This window comes from Cibotium barometz, chromosome 31, assembly GCF_041138505.1.
Source record: "Cibotium barometz isolate CiBa-2024 chromosome 31, ASM4113850v1, whole genome shotgun sequence".
In the NCBI taxonomy this organism is placed as follows: domain Eukaryota; kingdom Viridiplantae; phylum Streptophyta; class Polypodiopsida; order Cyatheales; family Cibotiaceae; genus Cibotium; species Cibotium barometz.
The window spans coordinates 44,257,164-44,278,033 of NC_141076.1; the positions used below are offsets into that span (position 1 = coordinate 44,257,164).

The window sequence follows — 20,870 nt, forward strand, 5'->3', positions numbered from 1 at the left end:
GCCTAGCGATGGGCAATGCTTTTGGGTGCCTAGGCAATTTGTAACTATGTATGTTACCATGTGGGTATTTTAAATTTGAAGAGTTGCCTCCTGAACTCTAACACTTCCCCAAAGTGGAGGTGCCACTCCCATATTGGGCAATACCACCCACTCCCATATCGGGTAATAGAAAGTGACGGGTAGACATTTAAATATAGAATTGTGCAAGGTTAATAAGCCTAGGAGAGGGTCTTTTTGCCTCATCTAAATAATTAATAGCAAACATTTTATTTTGGTCCCATATATTATTTGGTAATAGAAAGGGACGGCATGTAATTTCACTCGAGGTGTCACTGCCATATTGGGTAATACCACCCACTCCCATATCGGGTAATAGAAAGTGACGGGTAGACATTTAAATATAGAATTGTGCAAGCACTTATTACCGTTTTTTTGACAAGTGTTGTCTACAATAGAGCGGATCTCTGAATCTTTCTCTGAAGAATGTGATTCTTTCTGCGCGCCGAGACAAATTGCATGCACCATCAGCAATCTATTGAAAATAACCAGGTTTGTCTCAACACACACATGTGCCGGTCATTAGGCTTCTGATCTACCCACACAACTCTTTTTAGGGTTTAGGTTTTTTTAGATACAGAAACTCTCAAATCGCAGAAGCATTTCACTGTTTTTCATTTCGTTTTTTTACTCTGGTTGATGAAAGATCCCCAATAGTGCAGGCTCGATTAGGGTCATTCTGACAGAAGATAGGGGCGATTTAGTCGGGTTAGGGTTTGCACAGCGCGGGGTGATCATGAAGCAAGGCGGGAGCTCTGAAGAGAGGAGTTACTACTACCCTCCTGAAGGGGCAGAGGACACTGCCCCTCTCAACCAGCCTTCTGCACCAACTGCCCCCCATTACTATGGCACCTTTCAGGGAAACCCTGATTACCCCCAGGCTATTCCTCCTGGCTTCCCTCACCCCGTTCACCCTAGCCAACAGTATGGCTACCAGACTGTCCAAGGTGTCCATCTCCCTTTTCTCTCTCTGCAGCATTTCTATGCATTTGAATAGATTTAAATGTGTGTGTGTGTGTGTATTGTTTTGGGTGCATGCATATTTGTACAGAACCCAGGTTAAAATGTGTGCGTGCACGTTATACATTATACATGTGCATGCATGTAGGTTGTTTGACTGTTCTAGCGATATTTAGGTTAGCGGGATGCTTCAAGTTCTCAATGCAGTTAATCCTTGCCAGTTTACTAAGTACTTAAATTGGCTCCATCTTGATGTAGGCTATCCGGTCATAGAGGGGTCACCTGCGGAGAGACATCTTCGACGGCTTCCTTGTTGTGGAATTGGCATAGGGTGGTTTTTGTAAGTAATTTATGCCTTAATATGCAAACAAAGACACTTATGGATGCATCTATTTACGTATACACACACATAGATAATAGACATACATACATAATACATACAACCATGGATGCATCTATTTACGTATCTACATACATACATAGAGAGAGAGAGAGAGAGAGAGAGAGAGAGAGAGAGAGAGAGAGAGAGAGCCTACTAAAGACCCAATGAGCCTATGCAGCCAAAGTGATACAATAATGTCTATGGCATATCTCATCATTGAACATAAATTAAAAAAAGAACAAATCAAAACTATCTTAGTGGAGTGGTACAAAAATGTCCATGGAAATCTCATACCAAAATGTCCATGGAATACAAGGAACATGAAACATAAGAGGAGCATCAGCCCCAATAGATGGTATACCACTCTCCAATATATCAAGCATGGGGCTCTACGTTTGTGGAGCTCAAGCAAGAAGAGTCCTAGGTAGCATTGGTCTAGGAAGTCACAGATCCTGGAAAGTGGGCCAAACCGCTCATGGAAAGACAATGAAACCTCGTGTGGATCTCATAGTATACTGGGTAGTGACCATAGTCATAGGAAACAGCCGTTTGAGTCCTAGAATTGCGTTTCTTCGTTTCAGGACCCCATCCGTTTCCATGGCCATTTCTCATTTCCCAAGAGATATTGTCTCAGGAAACGGTCGTTTTTCCACCCCTAAAAACTCGTTTCCCCGTTTCCATTCCTCAAATGTTTTCGTTCCCGTTTCTCATTTTCTTGTGACTATGGTAGTGACATATGTAATGCTTTTGTGTCTCAACCTTTGTGTGGCATAATCGGCGGATCTTGTCCTCTTTGGGTCTCTGTATGAGCTCCTTGGCTTGAAGACGCGTTCAGCTCTTCTTGATTCCGCTCTGAGGCGGTGGGCTGACACCTGTGTTTGGCCAATCGCAATCCACATGGCATGGGACATGTGAACACTGAGGTAGCCCGACCGCGGGATGAATCTATCCTTAGTGAGCGTGTCACAGCGATCTCTGTTAAAGTGCATGTTTAGTGGGAGCTCTGAAGGTGCTATCCATGTGCAGTGGGTGTAGAGGCTAAGAAGATCTAATTGGATAACCCGGTTGGTGTCCTCACTAGAGAGTTGGAGAAAAGGGGTGTCCAAACTATACTCAAAGAGGGCCTTATTAAATAGGGCCCGAAGAGGTATAAGCAAAGAGTCATATGCATTCGAAGAGTCATATGCCGAATGCAGGGGTGTTGCTCTTGCTCAAAGAGTTATTTGGAAGAGTGCATCCATTGACATTGGGTGTAAGGACTTCTTAGTCTACTATAAGACATGATTAGAGACTTAATACAGAAAGTAAAGACAAGTAGAGTAGAAAGCTATGTTGTTTGCATTGAGACACAAGGCCTTATTAAATAGGGCCCGAAGACGTATAAGCAAAGAGTCATATGCCGAATGCAGGGGTGTTGCTCTTGCTCAAAGAGTTATGTCTTTAGGCGAATATAGTTGTCTTTGCGAAGGGTTATATTCTTTGGATAGGACTTGCCTCTTCTTCATAATAATCCTTGCGACGGGACACAATCCTTGAACAGTCTCTCTTCACTAATAATTAAGATTAGGATGTAGTTAGAGAGATTGGTCATAAATTGTGACATTCCCTCCCACTTAAAAAATAAGATCGAGGATCACATAAGTGATTGTTGCTGAGATGAAAGAACTCTTGAATTGTGGTTCCTGCTGGAGATCTTCATCACTTTGCCAAGTCGAATTTGAATCATCTAAATCTTTCCATTGTACCAAGAATTTTGTAATAATCTTTTGTCAAGTTTCTCTCTATCGAACATCAAGAATTTTATTTGGAGTCTAAATCATGTGTTTATCTTCAGTCTTTGGATATAATCTGGAACGTTTGGTAGAATAGAATCTCCTTGAATAATTTTCTTGATCCATGATATATGAAAAGTTAGACGAATCTTTCCCTATGAAGGTGGTAAATCCAACTTATAAGTGATTGTTGCTGATGAAAGAACTCTTGAATTGTGGTTCCTGCTATAGATCTTCATCACTTTGCCAAGTCGCATCATCTGAATCATCTAAATCTTTCCATTGTACGAAGAATTTTGTAATAATCTTTTGTCAAGTTTCTTTCTGTAAAACATCAAGAATTTTATGTGGAGTCTAAATCACGTGTTCATCTTCAATCTTTGGACATAATCTGGAACGTTGTTGTTGAGACTCCCTCACTCCTCTAGGGAATAGGGTCATAGACTTAGGATTAGATTAGGTATTTTCTACCTTGTTGTACTATAGAATATACTGAACACTGAGCTCTCTCTCTCTCTCTCTCTCTCTCTCTCTCCTCTATGTTTTGTATGCGTTTTCATCAAGCATTTTCCAAGATGGTGTTTAGGACTGAAAGAAGACTCCCAGAACTTCCGCATGTAACATTGGTATTAGAGCATCAAGGTCAGCAAGGCTAAACATTGATTCAGTCCTAGATGAAGGTGCACAAGGAACACGAGACATGGAAGACGTTCCGAGGAGGTTGGTTGGTGGTGCTCCACAAGAACCAAGGGGAATGGCAGTCTTGTGAGTTGGGTGCCACTTGGGGCACACCAGGAAAGGCTTTCAGGCAATGGTTCTAAGGGAGGATGATCCTCCAAGGGGTGGAGTGAGTGCCAGACTCAATACTTAGGAAAAGAAGACCAGAGAAAGTGTTCAGGGACAAGGCATGAAGGGAAAGGGGACAATGTCACAAATACAGAAGCGTGTGCACAGAAAACCTTATCCCATACATAAAATCATAGTATAATACATAGCATCCGATAATACATCATCATACTTTGAAACTGCAAAACTGCACAAAACACAGCGGTGGGGCTGAAGTTTGGCCATCCCTCCCCCCTAAGGTATCTTTATTACCAACAAAGTGTTCTAGTACAAGAGAACAAGCGCTAGAGAGTAAATACTCTTCAGAGTGGCACCGGATACATCCAGAATATGATGAAAACAAATCAAACAATTGCATGAGACTTCAATCTCAGCCTTCCAAGAGCTCCTCGGGCATAGCCACACTCTAGTACGTGATAACACCCTCTAGCAGTGGTGGTGTCTCGAATAACCAGCCATGAAAAACCTTGGCTCTAGCCACCCGAAGGTTCCACCCTTAGAGCCACAGGCTTCACGTAGGTTTAGATATTGTTTGCCTTCAAAACTGTCACGAAGAACCTTGCTGAATTTGGACTGAACAGCACTGTTTTCAGCCCACAAACATGCTGTACAGCGTCACCCCAAGAGATGAGATGGGCACCCTGTTGTTAGCCTTGAACCAAGAGCCTTCGGAGCATCAAATCTCAGCCCTGAAAACTAATGTACAGCAGTCAACCAGCCCTATAGAGAAGCTAGAAGGGGTCGCATGCTTCAAAAGAGAGAAGAATCGCTTTTGCTTGTAGAAGCTAGGGAGGCAAGCCTTCAGCTATATGGCAGCCTTGCAAGGAGTTGGCCAGCCCTCAAGAGCAACTTTGCATGGCCAGCTGACACTCGTGAGATGCCCAGGGTGTTCCACCTCTAAAAACAGCTGGAAAGGGGGGCGCCAAGCTGATTTTGGCCTTCCCCTCCTAGAATAGCAAGTCGTGGGATCTATTATGGCTTGATGGGCCGCCCACCTTGAGTAATGGCCAAGTTGGTCCTCTTGATGTGAACACTTTTAAAAATTGTCCGCCCAAACTTAAGTGTATGTGAACACTTTATAATTTATCCGCCCAAATTTAAGTGTATGTGAACACCTGCACTCATAAACCTTAGTATAATAAAATGTAAGCTATCAATTGAGTTTGGGGTCACTTACCAACCACCGCCTTAGTCCCAAACAGGTGTGCACACGCGTCCACAAGTAGAAATACCAAGCATTTGTTAGAAGTCATCTCCTGTCTAGATATATACACCAGGGCCTTTGTTGTGGGTGTGCCCGCCCTTATGAGGTGTTTTATCATTTTTCCCCACTCTCCGCATTTTTCCCCTATTTTTTCCCATTTTTCTGAGGCTTGGGAGGGCTGCCAGATGATGCCAGGAGCACCCCAGTGCTGGCCGACTTGATCTTTATCAGTCGTGGGCTTCAGGGCTGCTGGCCGACTGCTCTTTATCAGTCGTGGGCTTCATTATGCTGGCCGATTGCATTGATGCAGTCGTGGGACATATTCAGCAGTCGTGGGCTTTTCTGTTGCTGGCCGACTGCCCTCTATGGGAGGTATATATATGTCCTCAGCCCCCATGCCTTGTTTGTATCATATCTCGGGATCTTCTTGTGTATATAGAGCAGAGTTACACGCCTACATCTGTCTCTCTCTTGTGCTGTTTTTCTGCCTGCGTTTTTTGCTTTTGCTCTTGTGTTCCCAGATTTGGTCATCATCTCCGCTGCATATGCTGACATGGTATCAGAGCCCTAGGCTCTAGATAGGTCTTGGGATTTGTGTGAGCAAGAGGGGGGCTGTTTTGTGGCTGATTGGTGGACTGTTTTGGACTGTTCGGGAAGAGGAGAAGCAAGAGGAAGGCGGGCTGATTTGCTGGACAGCCACTTGCAGGTATCAGTTCTTCTTTGTTCCCACCCACCCACCCTTTTCAGACTACATCCCCGCTATGGCAGATCTGTTTGAGATGGCCGAGAGACATGTGAAGATCCCGACACTCCCCACGTTCCCGGTGGACCGTCAGTTGGACGGGAGCAACTACGGCATATGGAAGGTGATGATGGAATCCGTTCTGGAGTCCTACGATCTCGCCGATTTCGTCGTTGTTGGTGTTCCACGGCCGGAAGTAGAGGAAGGGGAGTTACCGTCAACCCGAAAGGACCGGGAGGCCCAAACGCAGATGTGGGATCGCGTCAACGCCAGGGTCCGTTCGTTTATTTTCCTCAACTGCACACCACAGGTAATCAATCATGTAAAGCACATGACGCTGGCCAGAGGTATATGGCAGCATTTGGCTTCTCTGTACAACAGGGTATCACCCATGAAGAGGATTTCTTTGGAAGTACAGATGCGGGTTATGAGCCCTGCAAAGTCGGCGACGATGCGGGAGCATATTAACAAGCTGCAGGCTCTTCAGCAGGAAGTTCTCCAGGCTGGGAAGGAGATATCGTCGGAGGACATGGCCATAACGTTGCTGTCACATTTGTCCTCTTCGTACTCAGCATTCTACTCTTCGTTGATTACCAGTGGCAGGCTCAGCACCATCACGTGGGAGGAGCTTGTGCCCATGGTCCTGGACCAGGAGGAACGATTTACGAACCCTCCTCAGGGTGGAGGTTCGGAGGCCTTTACTGGCCAACGGTCGAAAGGCCGTAACTCGGGCAAGGGGAAGGCTTCATCGGAGAAGTCTTCTGAGAAGATGTCCGACGCTGATCGCGAGAAACTAAAGGCAGAGAGGACCTGTAATGATTGTGGCGAGAAAGGCCACTACTGGAGGCAGTGTCCCAAGCGGAAGACCGAGAAGGGTGAAGACTCCTCAGCAATCATGAAGACTCCGGCTTTTGTGCACCTGGAGGTGATGGACACCGATGCTTCATTTTCTTCAGGCAGGGAGGAGATTGGAGGACTCTCCGCAACGGATACTCGGGAGTGGATTCTCGATAGTGGTGCTTCCAGGCACATGACTCCTTCCCGTTCCGGTTTACAGGATCTCTGCAGGCTTTCTGGTCATATTCTTACTGGGGATACGTCCACTATCCCAGTTCACAGTGAGGGCAGGATGGAGATAGTTCCCGATGGCAGAGGGGGGAAGCATTCCTCCCAGGTGTTGTATGTTCCGGCACTTGGTTTTCATTTGTTGTCAGTGCATCAGGTTTGCAAGACTGGCGTATGGGTGGAGTTTGATGAGCATTTTGTTGCTCTCCGGGACAAAGCAACAGGCCAAGTGGTTTGGGAAGGTGGAGTGGAGAATGGAGTCTACAGGCTTTCAGCACTCTCTCTCCCAGGTCCTCAAGATTGTGATGAGTGGCAGTATGGTAATAGCTACTCAGGTGTGGATACGCTGCAGGTGCGGGCTTTCCGAGACCAGATGGTGGATAGCTTGCCAGTAGATGGCAGCAGTTGGCAGGAACTTTCCAGTACTGAGGTTGGTAGTTCTTGTGTTCGTGAGTCAGAGGAAGCTGAACAGGTCACTTATGCTCTGATGTCTCGTCGTGTTCGGGACATAGAACTTCCAGTAGTTGAGGATGTTCTTTCCACGGGGACCTTTCGGTAAGCCAGGCAGGTGGCAGGTGCTTACTTGCAGAAGGAGGTGGTTTCTCCAGGCTTTGTGGTTCCGGATTCAGAGGGGGTGGTTGACAGGTTTCATCAGGTTTTCAGGACTTGCTTGTGCACCGTAACAGGTGTTGATCCTTGTGAGCAATGTGATGTCTCTGTGACTCAGAAGCTGTATGGTTCATTGATCTGGTTGATGGACACCGGATTGGACGGGAGCTTCCTGATGAGGCAGTTGAGCTCTTGGTTGCAGATGTCTCTTTGTGAGGCAGGATCGCGTTTCCTGTGGTTTTTGCGGCATGCGAAGGATCAGAGACTCTTTTACACAGGAGGGGGATTGTTGGATGGAGTCCGACTCCGCGGTTGGAGTGACTCGGTTTGGGGAGGAGATCCAGACACGAGGGGATCTACTTCAAGCCAAGGAGCAGTTTTACGGAGCAGCACGAGGAGGTTACATTGCAGGTTTGGGCTTCCACTGGAGGAACCCTTGGTCATCCAGAGGCACTTTGTTCGTGAATAGATTGTTGCTGATGACATCTTGCTGGAGTTCTGTTCGACGGAGGACAGTACGGTGGACCTCTTCACGAAGTCGCTCTCAGGATTTGCTCAGGCGGCACCCCAGCTCCCAGTGGTTGGTCACACAGCCAGGAGCTGAGAGGGGGTGTTAGAAGTCATCTCCTGTCTAGATATATACACCAGGGCCTTTGCTGTGGGTGTGCCCGCCCTTATGAGGTGTTTTATCATTTTTCCCCACTCTCCGCATTTTTCCCCTATTTTTTCCCATTTTTCTGAGGCTTGGGAGGGCTGCCAGATGATGCCAGGAGCACCCCAGTGCTGGCCGACTTGATCTTTATCAGTCGTGGGCTTCAGGGCTGCTGGCCGACTGCTCTTTATCAGTCGTGGGCTTCATTATGCTGGCCGACTGCATTGATGCAGTCGTGGGACATATTCAGCAGTCGTAGTCGTGGGCTTTTCTGTTGCTGGCCGACTGCCCTCTATGGGAGGTATATATATGTCCTCAGCCCCCATGCCTTGTTTGTATCATATCTTGGGATCTTCTTGTGTATATAGAGCAGAGTTACACGCCTACATCTGTCTCTCTCTTGTGCTGTTTTTCTGCCTGCGTTTTTTGCTTTTGCTCTTGTGTTCCCAGATTTGGTCATCATTTCCGCTGCATATTCTGACAGCATTGTCCAGGCAAAAAGACAAGTCATTCATGCATGTCAAAACATACACAAATGCTTAATGCATAATATTTTGGATTCCATCTCCCAACTTATTCATCTTGTACCAAACCCGTCTCGGGTACCGCCCATACAGGTATAAAGAGTGCTCACCAGGGTGTCTATCCTTCATCAGCATGCCAGGAACTCTCACCAGGGTATCCACCCTTCCATGAGACTTCATCAGCATGCCAGGAACTCTCACCAGGGTATCCACCCTTCCATGAAGCCCTTCCACATGTACTGAGCCATGCTAGGAACTTGCACCAGGATATCAATCCTTCCATGCAGTCCTTTCACATGTAACCAATCATGCCAGGAGCTCACACCGGGATCTCAATCCTTCCATGGAGTCCTTCCACATGTGCTAAACTATGCCTGGAACACACACCAGGGTCTATATGTCACCAACCTGGACATTTTCCAGTATGAAAGGAGGATGTCTAAATATTTGGAAAGTACAAACTTTGGGAATGGGGGATTATCCTAGAATACAAAGGACCACACTCCTAAAATTTAGGAGAGTTGCTATTTTTTGGCCCGACTCCGATGGAAATTCTGTTCGCGTCATTACATCTGGAATTGAGCATATACCAAGAGTTGGCTATACCAAGAGTTGGCAAAGTGCTTTGACAGAATGTCTACCAGTTGGGATATTTTTAGAGATAAAGTTTATGGAAGGACCCATCTCTTAGATTGGGACATGTGGCAAGAAGTGGACCAAAGTGAGACAAGTGGCCTGACACTTGTTAGAAAGTGGATCAAAGTGAGACAAGTGGCCTCACACTTGTCACTTCAGCTATTGTGTGGCTCTCCACTTGTCATTGTAGCCTTCTCTTGCCATTTTAGCTCATGGGAGGCCCAAATCTATAAATTGGAGCCCTCTCTCTTCATTAATAGAGGCTCTCTTGTTGCACACTTGCCTCTACCACCGTTACAGGCTGCCCTAATGATGGCTACTCTCTCTCTCTCTCTTGAAGGCTACCCATGAGGAATACCGGCTGTTGGGGACTGTTTTGGAGGCTTCCATCGCGAAGAAATATTGAAGGCAAGGGTATTTAATCATTTATTATGATTTCTAGCCATTGTACTTGTTGTACCAGCCTTTGTACCTATTGTACCAACCATTATATTGGTTGCACCAGTCCTTGTACTTATTGTACTTGTTGTACCATCCATTGTACCGATTGTATCAGCTTTTGTACTTGTTGTACCAGCCATTGTACTTGTTGTACTAGTCAATGTACATGTTGTACCAGCATTTGTACTTGCTGTATCTATTGTAGCCATCGTACCGACTTTACCAGCCACTGTACTTGTTGTACCAATCACTGTACCGGTTGTACCAGCCATTGTACTTGTATTGGCTGAATGGAGAGTTGTACTTGCTGTACCAGCTCTATTGCATGCAGACCCGTGGTTTTTGGGGAAGAATCAGTACCCACACGGAGGTATATGGATTATATTGTTGGCTCGGCATTTCTACAGCCTGTGTTCCGGCTTGGTTGCCTCGTGTTGGGCTGTGTTATGGCATTTGTATATGGATAATCCGGCATCTCTCGTGGGGAGAGTAAGGCCCTCAAAGCTTGTACATGATATTATTCTCCTTGGGTAATAAAATACTCCAAGGGAGTGTCAGAATACGCAGCGGAGATGATGACCAGATCTGGGAACACAAGAGCAAAAAACGCAGGCAGAAAAACAGCACAAGAGAGAGAGAGATGTAGGCGTGTAACTCTGCTTTGATATACACAAGAAGATCCCGGTATGATACAAATGTGGTATGGGGGCTGGGGGCCTATTTATATGCCCCAGATAGGCAGTCGGCCTGCTGAAAAGACCTCCACGACTGTAGCATCAGTCGGCCAGCACTGAATGAAGCCCACGACTGAATATGCCCAGTCGGCCAGCAGCACAGGGGTCCACGACTGCTGGTGGGTCAGTCGGCCAGCTACTCAGTGCTCCTGCCAACTTAGAACTGCCTCCCAAGCCACAGAAAAAATAGGAAAAAATAGGGGAAAAATGCGAGGAGTGAGGAAAAATGATAACACACCTGATAGGGACGGGCACACCCACAACAAAGGCCCTGGTGTATAAAACCGGACAGGAGATGACTTCTAACACCCCCTCTCAGCTCCTGGCTGTGAAACCAACAACAGGGAGCTGGGGTGCCGCCTGAGCAAATCTTGAGAGAGCGACTTCGTGAAGAGGTCCACCGTACTGTCCTTCGTCGAACAGAACTCTAGCAGGATGTCATCAGCAACGATCTGTTCACGAACAGTGCCTCTGGATGACCATGGGTTCCTCTAGTGGAAGCCCAAACCTGCAATGCAACCTCTACATCCTCACCACCTCACAAGCAGCATTACAAACAGCTCGGTACTCTGCCTTTGTTCTCGACAAGGCAAAAGATGACTATCTCCAACTGCTCCGTAAAACTGCCCCTGGGCCTGAAGTAGATCCCCTCGTGTCCGGATCTCCTCCCCAAACTGAGTCACTCCAACCTTGGAGTCGGACTCCATCCAACAATCCCCCTCCTGTGTACAAGAGTCCCTGATCCTTCGCATGCCGCAGAAACCACAGGAAACGCAATCTTGCCTCCCAAAGAGTCATCCGCAACCATGAGCTCAACCGCCTCATCAGGAAGCTCTCGTCCAATCTGGTGTCCATCAACCAGATCAATGAACCATATAGCTTCTGAGTTACAGAGACATCACATTTCTCACAAGGATCAACACCTGTTACGGTGCACAAACAAGTCCTGGAAACCTGATGAAACCTGTCAACCACCTCCTCTGAATCTGGAACCACAAAGCTTGGAGAAACCACCTCCTTCTGCAAGTAAGCACTTGCCACCTACCTGGCTTTCCGAAAGGAGGTCCCCATGGAAAGAACATCCTCAACTACTGGAAGTTCTATGTCCCGAATACTACGAGACATCAGAGCATAAGTGACCTGTTCAGCTTCCTCTGACTGACGAACACAAGAACTACCAACATCAATACTGGAAAGTTCCTGCCAACTGCTGCCATCTACTGGCAAGCTATCCACCATCTGGTCCTAGAAAGCCCGCACCTGGAGTGTATCCACACTTGAGTGGTCATTACCAGATTGCCACTCATCACAAACCTGAGGACCTGGGAGAGAGAGTGCTGAAAGTCTATAAACTCCATTCTCCACTCCACCTTCCCAAACCACTTGGCCTGTTGCTTTGTCCTGGAGAGCAACAAAATGCTCATCAAACTCCACCCGTACACCAGTCTTGCAAACCTGATGCACTGACAACAGATGAAAACCAAGGGCCGGAACATACAACACTTGGGAGGAATGCTTCCCCCCTCTGCCATTGGGAACTATCTCCATCCTGCCCTCACTGTGAACTGGGATAGTGGATGTATCCCCAGTAAGAATATGACCAGAAAGCCTGCAGAGATCTTGTACACCGGAACGGGAAGGAGTCGTGTGCCTAGAAGCACCACTATCGAGAATCCACTCCCGAGCATCCGTTGCGGAGAGTCCTCCAATCTCGTCCGTGCCTGAAGAAAATGAAGCATCGGTGTCCATCACCTCCAGGTGCACAAAAGCCGGAGTCTTCATGATTGCTGCTGAGGAGTCTTCACCCTTCTCGGTCTTCCGCTTGGGACACTGCCTCCAATAGTGGCCTTTCTCGCCACAATCATTACAGGTCCTCTCTGCCTTCAGTTTCTCGCGGTCAGCGTCAGACTTCTTCTCAGAAGACTTCTCGATGAAGCCTTCCCTTTGCCCGAGTTACGGCCTTTCGACCGTTGGCCAGTTAAGGCCTCCGAACCTCCACCCTGAGGAGGGTTCGTGAATCGTTCCTCCTGGTCCAGGACCATGGGCACAAGCTCCTCCCACGTGATGGTGCTGAGCCTGCCACTGGTAATCAAAGAGGAGTAAAATGCTGAGTACGAAGAGGGCAAATGTGACAGCAACGTGATGGCCATGTCCTCTGATGATATCTCCTTCCCAGCTTGAAGAACTTCTTGCTGAAGAGCCTGCAGCTTGTTAATATGCTCCCGCATCGTCGACGACTTTGCAGGGCTCATAACCCGCATCTGTACTTCCAAGGAAATCCTCTTCATGGGCGATACCCTGTTGTAAAGAGAGGCCAAATGCTGCCATATACCTCTGGCCAGCGTCATGTGTTTTACATGATTGATTACCTGTGGTGTGCAGTTGAGGAAAATAAACGAACGGACCCTGGTGTTGACACGATCCCACATCTGTGTCTGGGCCTCCCGGTCCTTTCGGGTTGACGGTAACTCCCCTTCCTCTGCTTCCGGCCGTGGAACACCAACAACGACGAAATCGGCGAGATCGTAGGACTCCAGAACGGATTCCATCATCACCTTCCATATGCCGTAGTTGCTCCCGTCCAACTGACGGTCTACCGGGAACGTGGGGAGTGTAGGGATTTGCCATTGCGGGGATGTACAGATCTCTCGGCCATCTCATACAGATCTGCCATTGCGGGGATGTACTTTGAAAAGGTTGGGTGGGTGGGAACAAAGAAGAACTAAAACCTGCAAGTGGCTGTCCAGCAAATTAGCCCGCCTTCCTCTTGCTTCTCCTCTTCCCGAACAGTCCAAAACAGTCCACCAATCAGCCACAAAACAGTCCCCCTCTTGCTCACACAAATCCCAAGACCTATCTAGAGCCTAGGCTCTGATACCATGTCAGAATACGCAGCGGAGATGATGACCAGATCTGGGAACACAAGGGCAAAAAACGCAGGCAGAAAAACAGCACAAGAGAGAGAGAGATGTAGGCGTGTAACTCTGCTCTGATATACACAAGAAGATCCCGGTATGATACAAATGTGGTATGGGGGCCTATTTATATGCCCCCAGATAGGCAGTCGGCCTGCTGAAAAGACCTCCACGACTGTAGCATCAGTCGGCCAGCACTGAATGAAGCCCACGACTGAATATGCCCAGTCGGCCAGCAGCACAGGGGTCCACGACTGCTGGTGGGTCAGTCGGCCAGCTACTCAGTGCTCCTGCCAACTTAGAACTGCCTCCCAAGCCATAGAAAAAATAGGAAAAAATAGAGGGAAAATGCGGGGAGTGAGGAAAAATGATAAAACACCTGATAAGGGCGGGCACACCCACAACAAAGGCCCTGGTGTATAAAACTGGATAGGAGATGACTTCTAACAGGGAGGGGGTCGGCCCATTCCGGCCTCTATGTGGTGTCACGTGTGCAAGCTCCATTTTTAGCATTTGTGGATGTTTTATCGCTTTTATGTTTTATTCAAAGTGATGATGGATATGTGTTAAGGCTGTGGCTATGTTTAAATGTTTTAATATGCATTGATGGTATCAATAAGTGTGTCAAAGGCGCCTATGAGTTTCACTATATCTACCCTTCCATGGTGTTCCTCACTCCGGGATCTCAATCCTTCCATGGAGTCCTTCCACATGTACTAAACTATCCCTGGAAACACACACTAGGGTCTATACCTACCCTACCATGGTGTTCCTCCACATGTGTACAATTAGAGATACAACATTCTCCTCAGCTTCTAATCAGTTATCCGCAGCTGAAAAGCGGCCAAATAAATTTGTAGAAGATCTGGATAATCTTTGGAGTAGTCTTCATCTACCCATTTCGAATCCAGAGCAGGGTAGTTCTTAAACTTCACAAGGAACCTGCAGGTAAGCCTGTCACCAACAGCTTTCTGTTTCTTATGAAACACAATCTGTTTCAGTTGAAGCACTTCTTCAAGCTCATCAATTTTGGGTTGGTCCTCAATAACCGGCTCAAGCGGCTTAGGACCCACATATTTCTTGAGGAGGGTAACATGAAAAGCATTATGTATGCACCAGTGCTCAGGCAAAGCAAGCCTGAAAGCTACCTCATTAATCCATTCTAAGTGTTGGAATGGCCCATAGTACTTGGGAGATAGCTTTGGGCACTTGCCTTCCTTGCGAGGTTGCTTCCGAAGGCGTGCCTTCTCAAACTTGAGAAGCACCCAATCACCCTCTTTGAAATCCACTTGTTTGCGATGTTTATCTGCAGCTTTCTTATGCTTTTCCCAAGTTCTTTGTATGGCTGTCTGTACCTGTGAGAAAGCTATGTCCAGATCTCTAACATACTCATCTACAACAAAGATTTCATCCTTCGTGCGAAGTATAGGTGGAAGCACCACCCTGCCATAAACAATCTCAAAGGGTGCTTTCCCAGTGGAGGTGTGCACCGTATTGTTATAAGCAAACTCCACAAGAGGCAAGTGCTCTCCCAATACGATTTTTGCTCAACCACATAGCATTTGAGCAAATCAAGTACAACTGAATTTGCAATTTCACTCTGTCCATGTCAAATCCCCACGGATCCCCTCGTGATCGATCTTGGTTCGAAACTCGAATCCTGCAAACAAACGAACAACAAACAAGCAAGGGGGTGCAGGCCTGACTCACCTCCCAACCATGACAGCCGTGGGCAAGCCCACAGTCTTGGCTGTCCCCACCGAGCCACGAGCTGAGCTAGCTAGGTTGACGTACCGACCAATCTCCTCCTCGCGACGTCCCATACCGCCACGAAGCTGCCCTCGCGGGCCTCGAGACTGCTGTCGGCCCCGCTGCACAAAGCAGGTGCACGTCTGCACTAGATCCAGGCTCCAAGACCATAGAGCTCTCACAAACTCGCGAGACTCTCTATATTACAATAACTAACCTTGGCCACCCTTTTATAGGCTCTTGGCCGGTCATCAGGCATCCACACTTGGGTGCCCGCCCGTCCATACTTGGGTGCCCGCTCGTTAGTATTTCCCTAACTCAGCTCGTCAATCAGCCTGCCTAGTTCCAAGCTTCCCCAAGCCTCGAAACTAGTCTTGCATGCGTATAGCACACGGTAGATACACACTGTGCACATGACATACTCCCCTTCCTCTAAGAGCTCACTCCTGAGCTCACTAAAAAGCCAGGGTAATCTCTCTCTTCAGTCAATGTCTCCCATGTAGCGTCCTTCTCAACACGATCCTTCCACTTGATCTTGTATTCCATGATAAGCGTGTTACGCAATCTTCGTTCACGAAATCCAAGAATCTTGTCAGGTTCGTGCGGAACAAATGTCATGTCCTCGACATCTATACCAATAAAAAGTGTGTTTCACTAATGATAGTCTCCTGTGTACCCTAGGGTGTCCAGCAGAAGGGACGTCATGACACTTCTTAAGAATCTTGGATCTAATGTCCGGGATCTGTGGTACACAAATTTTGTCATTACGGAATAGTAAACCATTCCGAATCATCCACTGGCCTCCTGCAGCAGCAGCCTGAATGGTAGACTGCTCAGTCACCGAGTCTTGGTCAATCAATGAGCTCTTGTCTTGGATCTTCTGCCAAAATGGACCAAAATAACTATCAGTCCTGCAAAGCCCTCTCAATGACTGAAATAAGTCAGTAGAAATCTCGGTGAACGACAAAGAATTCACCTCTCTAATTCGACTAAGCGCATCTGCAATATTATTCATGGACCCTTTCTGATAACAGATCTCAAAATCAAAATCTTGCATTAACTCTGCCCAACGAGCTTTCCTTCCTCTCAAATCATGCGCATCACACACATACTTGATTGACTGATGATGAGTCAATACCACAAACTTGGAGCCATATAAATAATGTCTCCAAACCTTGAGAGCATGAATCACAGCATAAAGCTCCTTCTCAAGGGTTGGCCAACGAGATTGAGTGTCGTCTAGCTTTTTACTTTCAAAAGCAACCGGTCTACCATCTTGAAATAAAGCAGCCCCGATAGCATAGTCACTGGCATCAGTTTCAAGAACGTAAGGCCGACTAGGATCAGGCAATGCTAAGATAGGTGCTTCCTTGACTTTATCTTTCAAAAGTCTGAAGGCCATATCCAAATCGTTATTCCAAGTGATAGGTTGATTTGACTAACGTCCATGACCTTTCAATAAGTCGGTCATTGATAGTGTGAGCTGAGAGTACTCCCGCACAGATTTCCGAAGAAAAACTACAAAATCGAGAAAAGAACGAAGTTGTTTCACTGTTCGCGGTATAGGCCAGTCCAGAACCTTCTGAACTCGGTCATAGTCAATGCTCAATCCATCTCTAGTGATCTTGTGTCCCATGTAAATGATGTCGGTCATAAAGAACTCACATTTACTCAACTTAGCATATAGTCGATTCTGTCTTAAAATAGATAAGACAATCGTGAGGTGTCTGACATGATCCTCAAGAGTACGACTATAAATCAAAATATCATCCAGGAACACCACCACAAATTTCCCCAAATGTTCACGAAAAAGATCGTTCATCATCTGCTGGAAAGTGGCTGGAGCATTTTTTTTTCCGAGAAAAGATCCTTTCATTAGTTATATAAAAACGCACGTAGGGCTACAAAAGATCTCTCCTTCTCATAAGAGAAACAGAGCAGTGAATACAGCAAGGCAGCTCGGGAGACTCTCCCTAGGTGTTGCAAAATACAAGCATCAGTACAAAGGACTGAGGGGCTAAATCATACAATAGGGGGCGGGGGAAAGCCAAACAGGTGGCCTGTAATGCCAACGGGGGGATCCCGTGTGTAAGGTATAGAAGGGGCCGTTGCGCCAGGTGGTGTGAAAGGCCTGGCGCCGCAAGACCGCCTCATCCGAGTGGCCCCGGATGCGGTCATGCTGTCCTCGCAGGGTGTGGATCAACTCCTGCCAAATCCCCCGTACAGTCTTTGCTGGTGGCTCCAGTCTCCCCTCAAAGGCCGTGAAACATCGGGCCCTCCAGGTGAACTAGATGGTGACGCTGCTGAGAGGCTCCCATCGTAAATCCCTCTCCTGTGTCCAGCTGGCGGACGAGAAATCCGGTGCCGGAACCAGGCGAGGCTGGCCCCTAATAAATCTGATGGCCTGACTGTCCTGCTCCATCTCATAGCCCATAGCAGGCCCTGATGATGAAGTCGACCAAGCAGCGGCACCCCACGTAAACATACCCTCTGGAGAGAGGGGGGCCAGAATACGCAGCATCCGCAGCCAAATCTGCTGCACCTGAGGGCAATCCCAAAGGCAATGTCTCTGTGTCTCCATAGGGTGGCCGCATCGGACGCAGGCCGTCGGAAGACCGCTGTAAACAAGCCAGGTGCCAACTGCTGAGCCCCTGTGGGCGACCAGCCACTGGAAAGTCGAGATCCTGCGGGTCTGTCGACTAGCCCAGAGCCGAGCCCAAAAATCCTCCAGGAACTCCTGTGAGAGTCCCTGTAGCCGCCAATGCCCCGCTGCAGCTGGAGAGACCATCCTCCTCGCCGCCAAAATATGCCGCCCCAGCCGAACAGTATACTGGAAAAAGGTGATCTCTGTGGCCTCAAGGGATGCATAAGGATCATGCCACTCGTACTCCCCAGGATCCCACTGTAGCCGGGCCAAGGGGCGCGCTGCATATGCCCATATGCGCCAATCCGGGAGCACATTTGCAGGGTCGGGGTCAATATGCCACTTCCGAGAAGCGGCGGCCACTACCCGTATCCTCTGAAAGGTGCACTCTGCAACCAAAGGCGACTCCACCTCCACTCTCTGAAGTCTGCCCTCATCCTGAATCTCATAGTAGAGGCATCTGCCATCCTCAGCGCAAGCTCTGACAGCAATCAGGATCTCCAACTGTGTAAAGGCTCCCATCCACCGTGGGGCCACTAGCTCGAAAGGCGTGAACCACTCGTCTGTGAGTGCCTCCTGAATATCATCCCTCATAATCAACCCCCCTCTGAAGTGACTCAGCCTCTCCCCCTGGATCTCCTCTGGTAGACTGCAGAAGGCCTGCCAGTCTCCAAAACTACGTGCTGGGCCTGCCGCTAAAGGTCCCCAGGCTAGACGAGGCCGAGAACCCAGCATATGACCTTGCACTGTGCGAACCGCTGGGCTCCAGATGAGCGGCTGTCTGGCCCGCTCCTCAACACAAGAAGGAGGTCGCTGAGAGAGCCCCGGTCTCAGCAGCTCCCAAGCTCTCAGGATGCTCAAAGCAAATCTGTCCTCCCATCCTCTACTGAGGCCTGTCCTCCTCATCTCTATGAAGATCCAGCGAATCTCTGGTGCCCAAGTGCCCCTTGCTGGGGGAGCCCGAGCCTACAGCCGCTGCAAGAGAAGCTCTTTCCAAGGCTCAACGCCTGGAAGCAGCCCCCGAACAATAAGCTTCCCCAATAAGGCTCTACTCTGATCGACTGGATCTATAATGCCCAAGCCTCCCTGAGCCAGCGGAAGTGTAATAACTGCCCATGCAACCTTTGCCCGGGTTGGCTGACCGTCCCGCCCAGACCAAAGAAAGTTCCTGATCAGCCTCTGTACTTGGCTGATGCAAGAGCTCGAGAAGATCCAGCAAGACGTAATGTACCACATGGTCGCTAACAGCACCTGATTTGCCACCACCCTCCCAGCCAAGGATAGTCGAGCTGTACTCCAATACAAAAGCTTCTTCCGAATACTCAGAAGAAGCGGGGCAATCTGTTGCTCAGGTGACAAATCTAGTCCAATCTGGCATCCCAAATACCAAACTGCTGTGCTAGGAGGAATCCATCTAAAACCGGGGTCCGGGCTCCATGTCGGAGTGGGAGCACTACTGATCCAAAAGGCCACTGTCTTGCGCCAATTGATCAATGCTCCCGAAGCTGCACTAAAAACCTGGAGCGACTGCTCTGCACGAAGAAGATTGGCCTCTTGGCCATGCAAAAATAAGCCTGTGTCGTCTGCAAACTCAGCATCAAGCAGGTCCTCCCCCCGGACTGGGAGCTGGAGTCCTCTCAAACCCACCTCCTCTGCCGTCAAATACATGCTCATAGCCTCCACAAAGAAGAGAAAAAGAAAAGGGGCGAGGGGACACCCCTGATGGACTGATCTGGTCAGCTCAAAACTCGGCCCCCGTCCTCCTGTAATCAACACCTGGCTACGAGCTGTGGAATACAGAGCCGCCACCCCTCTGATCCATCCTGGCTCAAAGCCCAGGCGAAGCATAGTGCCCTCTAAGAAACCCCAATCAACTCTATCATATGCCTTCTCAAAATCGAGAAGCATCACGACCAAGTCCTCGCCAAGAAATCTAGCTCGGGCTGTCGCCTCCCAGAAAGCAAAGATGTTGTCAAGGATACTGCGCTCCTTGACGAATCCTGTTTGGGTGGCATGAATCAACTCCCCCAGGAAGGGCTGGATCCTCAAACTCAAGGCCTTTGCTAAGACCTTGTAGACAGTATTGAGGATCGTAATAGGCCTCCAATGCCAAATATCATCTGATACTCCCTCCCCCTTGGGGATAAGAAAGATCAAGCCCTCTGAAAAGCTCTGTGGCATCACCCCAGTGTCCAAAACATACTGAAAGCCCCTGCGGAGGCCTGGCCCCAAAAGGTCCCAATAGCGCATAAAAAAGGCCGGCGTCAGTCCGTCCTCCCCTAGGCAACTATGTCGCGGCAGGACCCTCAAGGCCTCGGCAAGCTCAATCTCTGAAAGAGGCGCACCAAGAACTGTACGCATACGATCTGTGACCCTCCTCTGCACATGGGCCCACACAGTCTGCCTGCAAGCATCTCGATCCTCAGTGGCTGGCTCCGCTGAAAGCAGGTCTCTATAGAATGCCGTGGCAATGGCTCTGATCTCCCCGGGCTCAGTAGCTACCGATCCATCTGGTCTACCAAGTTGACGAACTCCTGCTCGAGCATGGCGGGGTCCAGTGATCTCAAAAAACTCCCCAGTCACTCTATCACCAAGTTGCGTCCACTGAGAGGCCTGACGACGATAGTAAAACTCACGTCTCTGCTCCTCTGTCTCTCTCACCTCCTGGTGTGCCTGGCTCAGCTGTGACGCCACCCACTCACATGCAGGCTGCTGCTCCTGAAGGCGTTGTAGCGAAGCAAGGCTGCGTCTCAGCCGATGCTCCCGCTCGCGAATCTCTCCCAATCGTGTCAAAGTTGTAGCGTGCAAAAAAGAGCTAAGCTCGATGAGACCCTGGGCACACTGGCCTGCTGCATCCTGGTCAGAGCACTGACTATCATGCCAGATCCTCTCAATGTCCTCAGCGAGACTGGGATCTGTAAGTACCCTCTCTGGGATC

General features: G+C 48.5%; 1 protein-coding gene across 1 annotated transcript in view; it reads left to right on the forward strand.

The window, feature by feature from the left end:
• The first annotated feature begins 429 nt into the window (after positions 1-429).
• The window catches only part of LOC147620907 (large ribosomal subunit protein eL20z-like), a 95,098-nt gene continuing 74,657 nt past the window's right edge, over positions 430-20,870 (forward strand). The window contains exons 1-3 of the mRNA XM_086825477.1: positions 430-549; positions 704-1,004; positions 1,276-1,357. Coding sequence (XP_086681603.1) covers positions 517-549; positions 704-1,004; positions 1,276-1,357 — 416 coding nt within the window. The 5' untranslated portion in view covers positions 430-516. The remainder of the gene's footprint in view (positions 550-703; positions 1,005-1,275; positions 1,358-20,870) is intronic.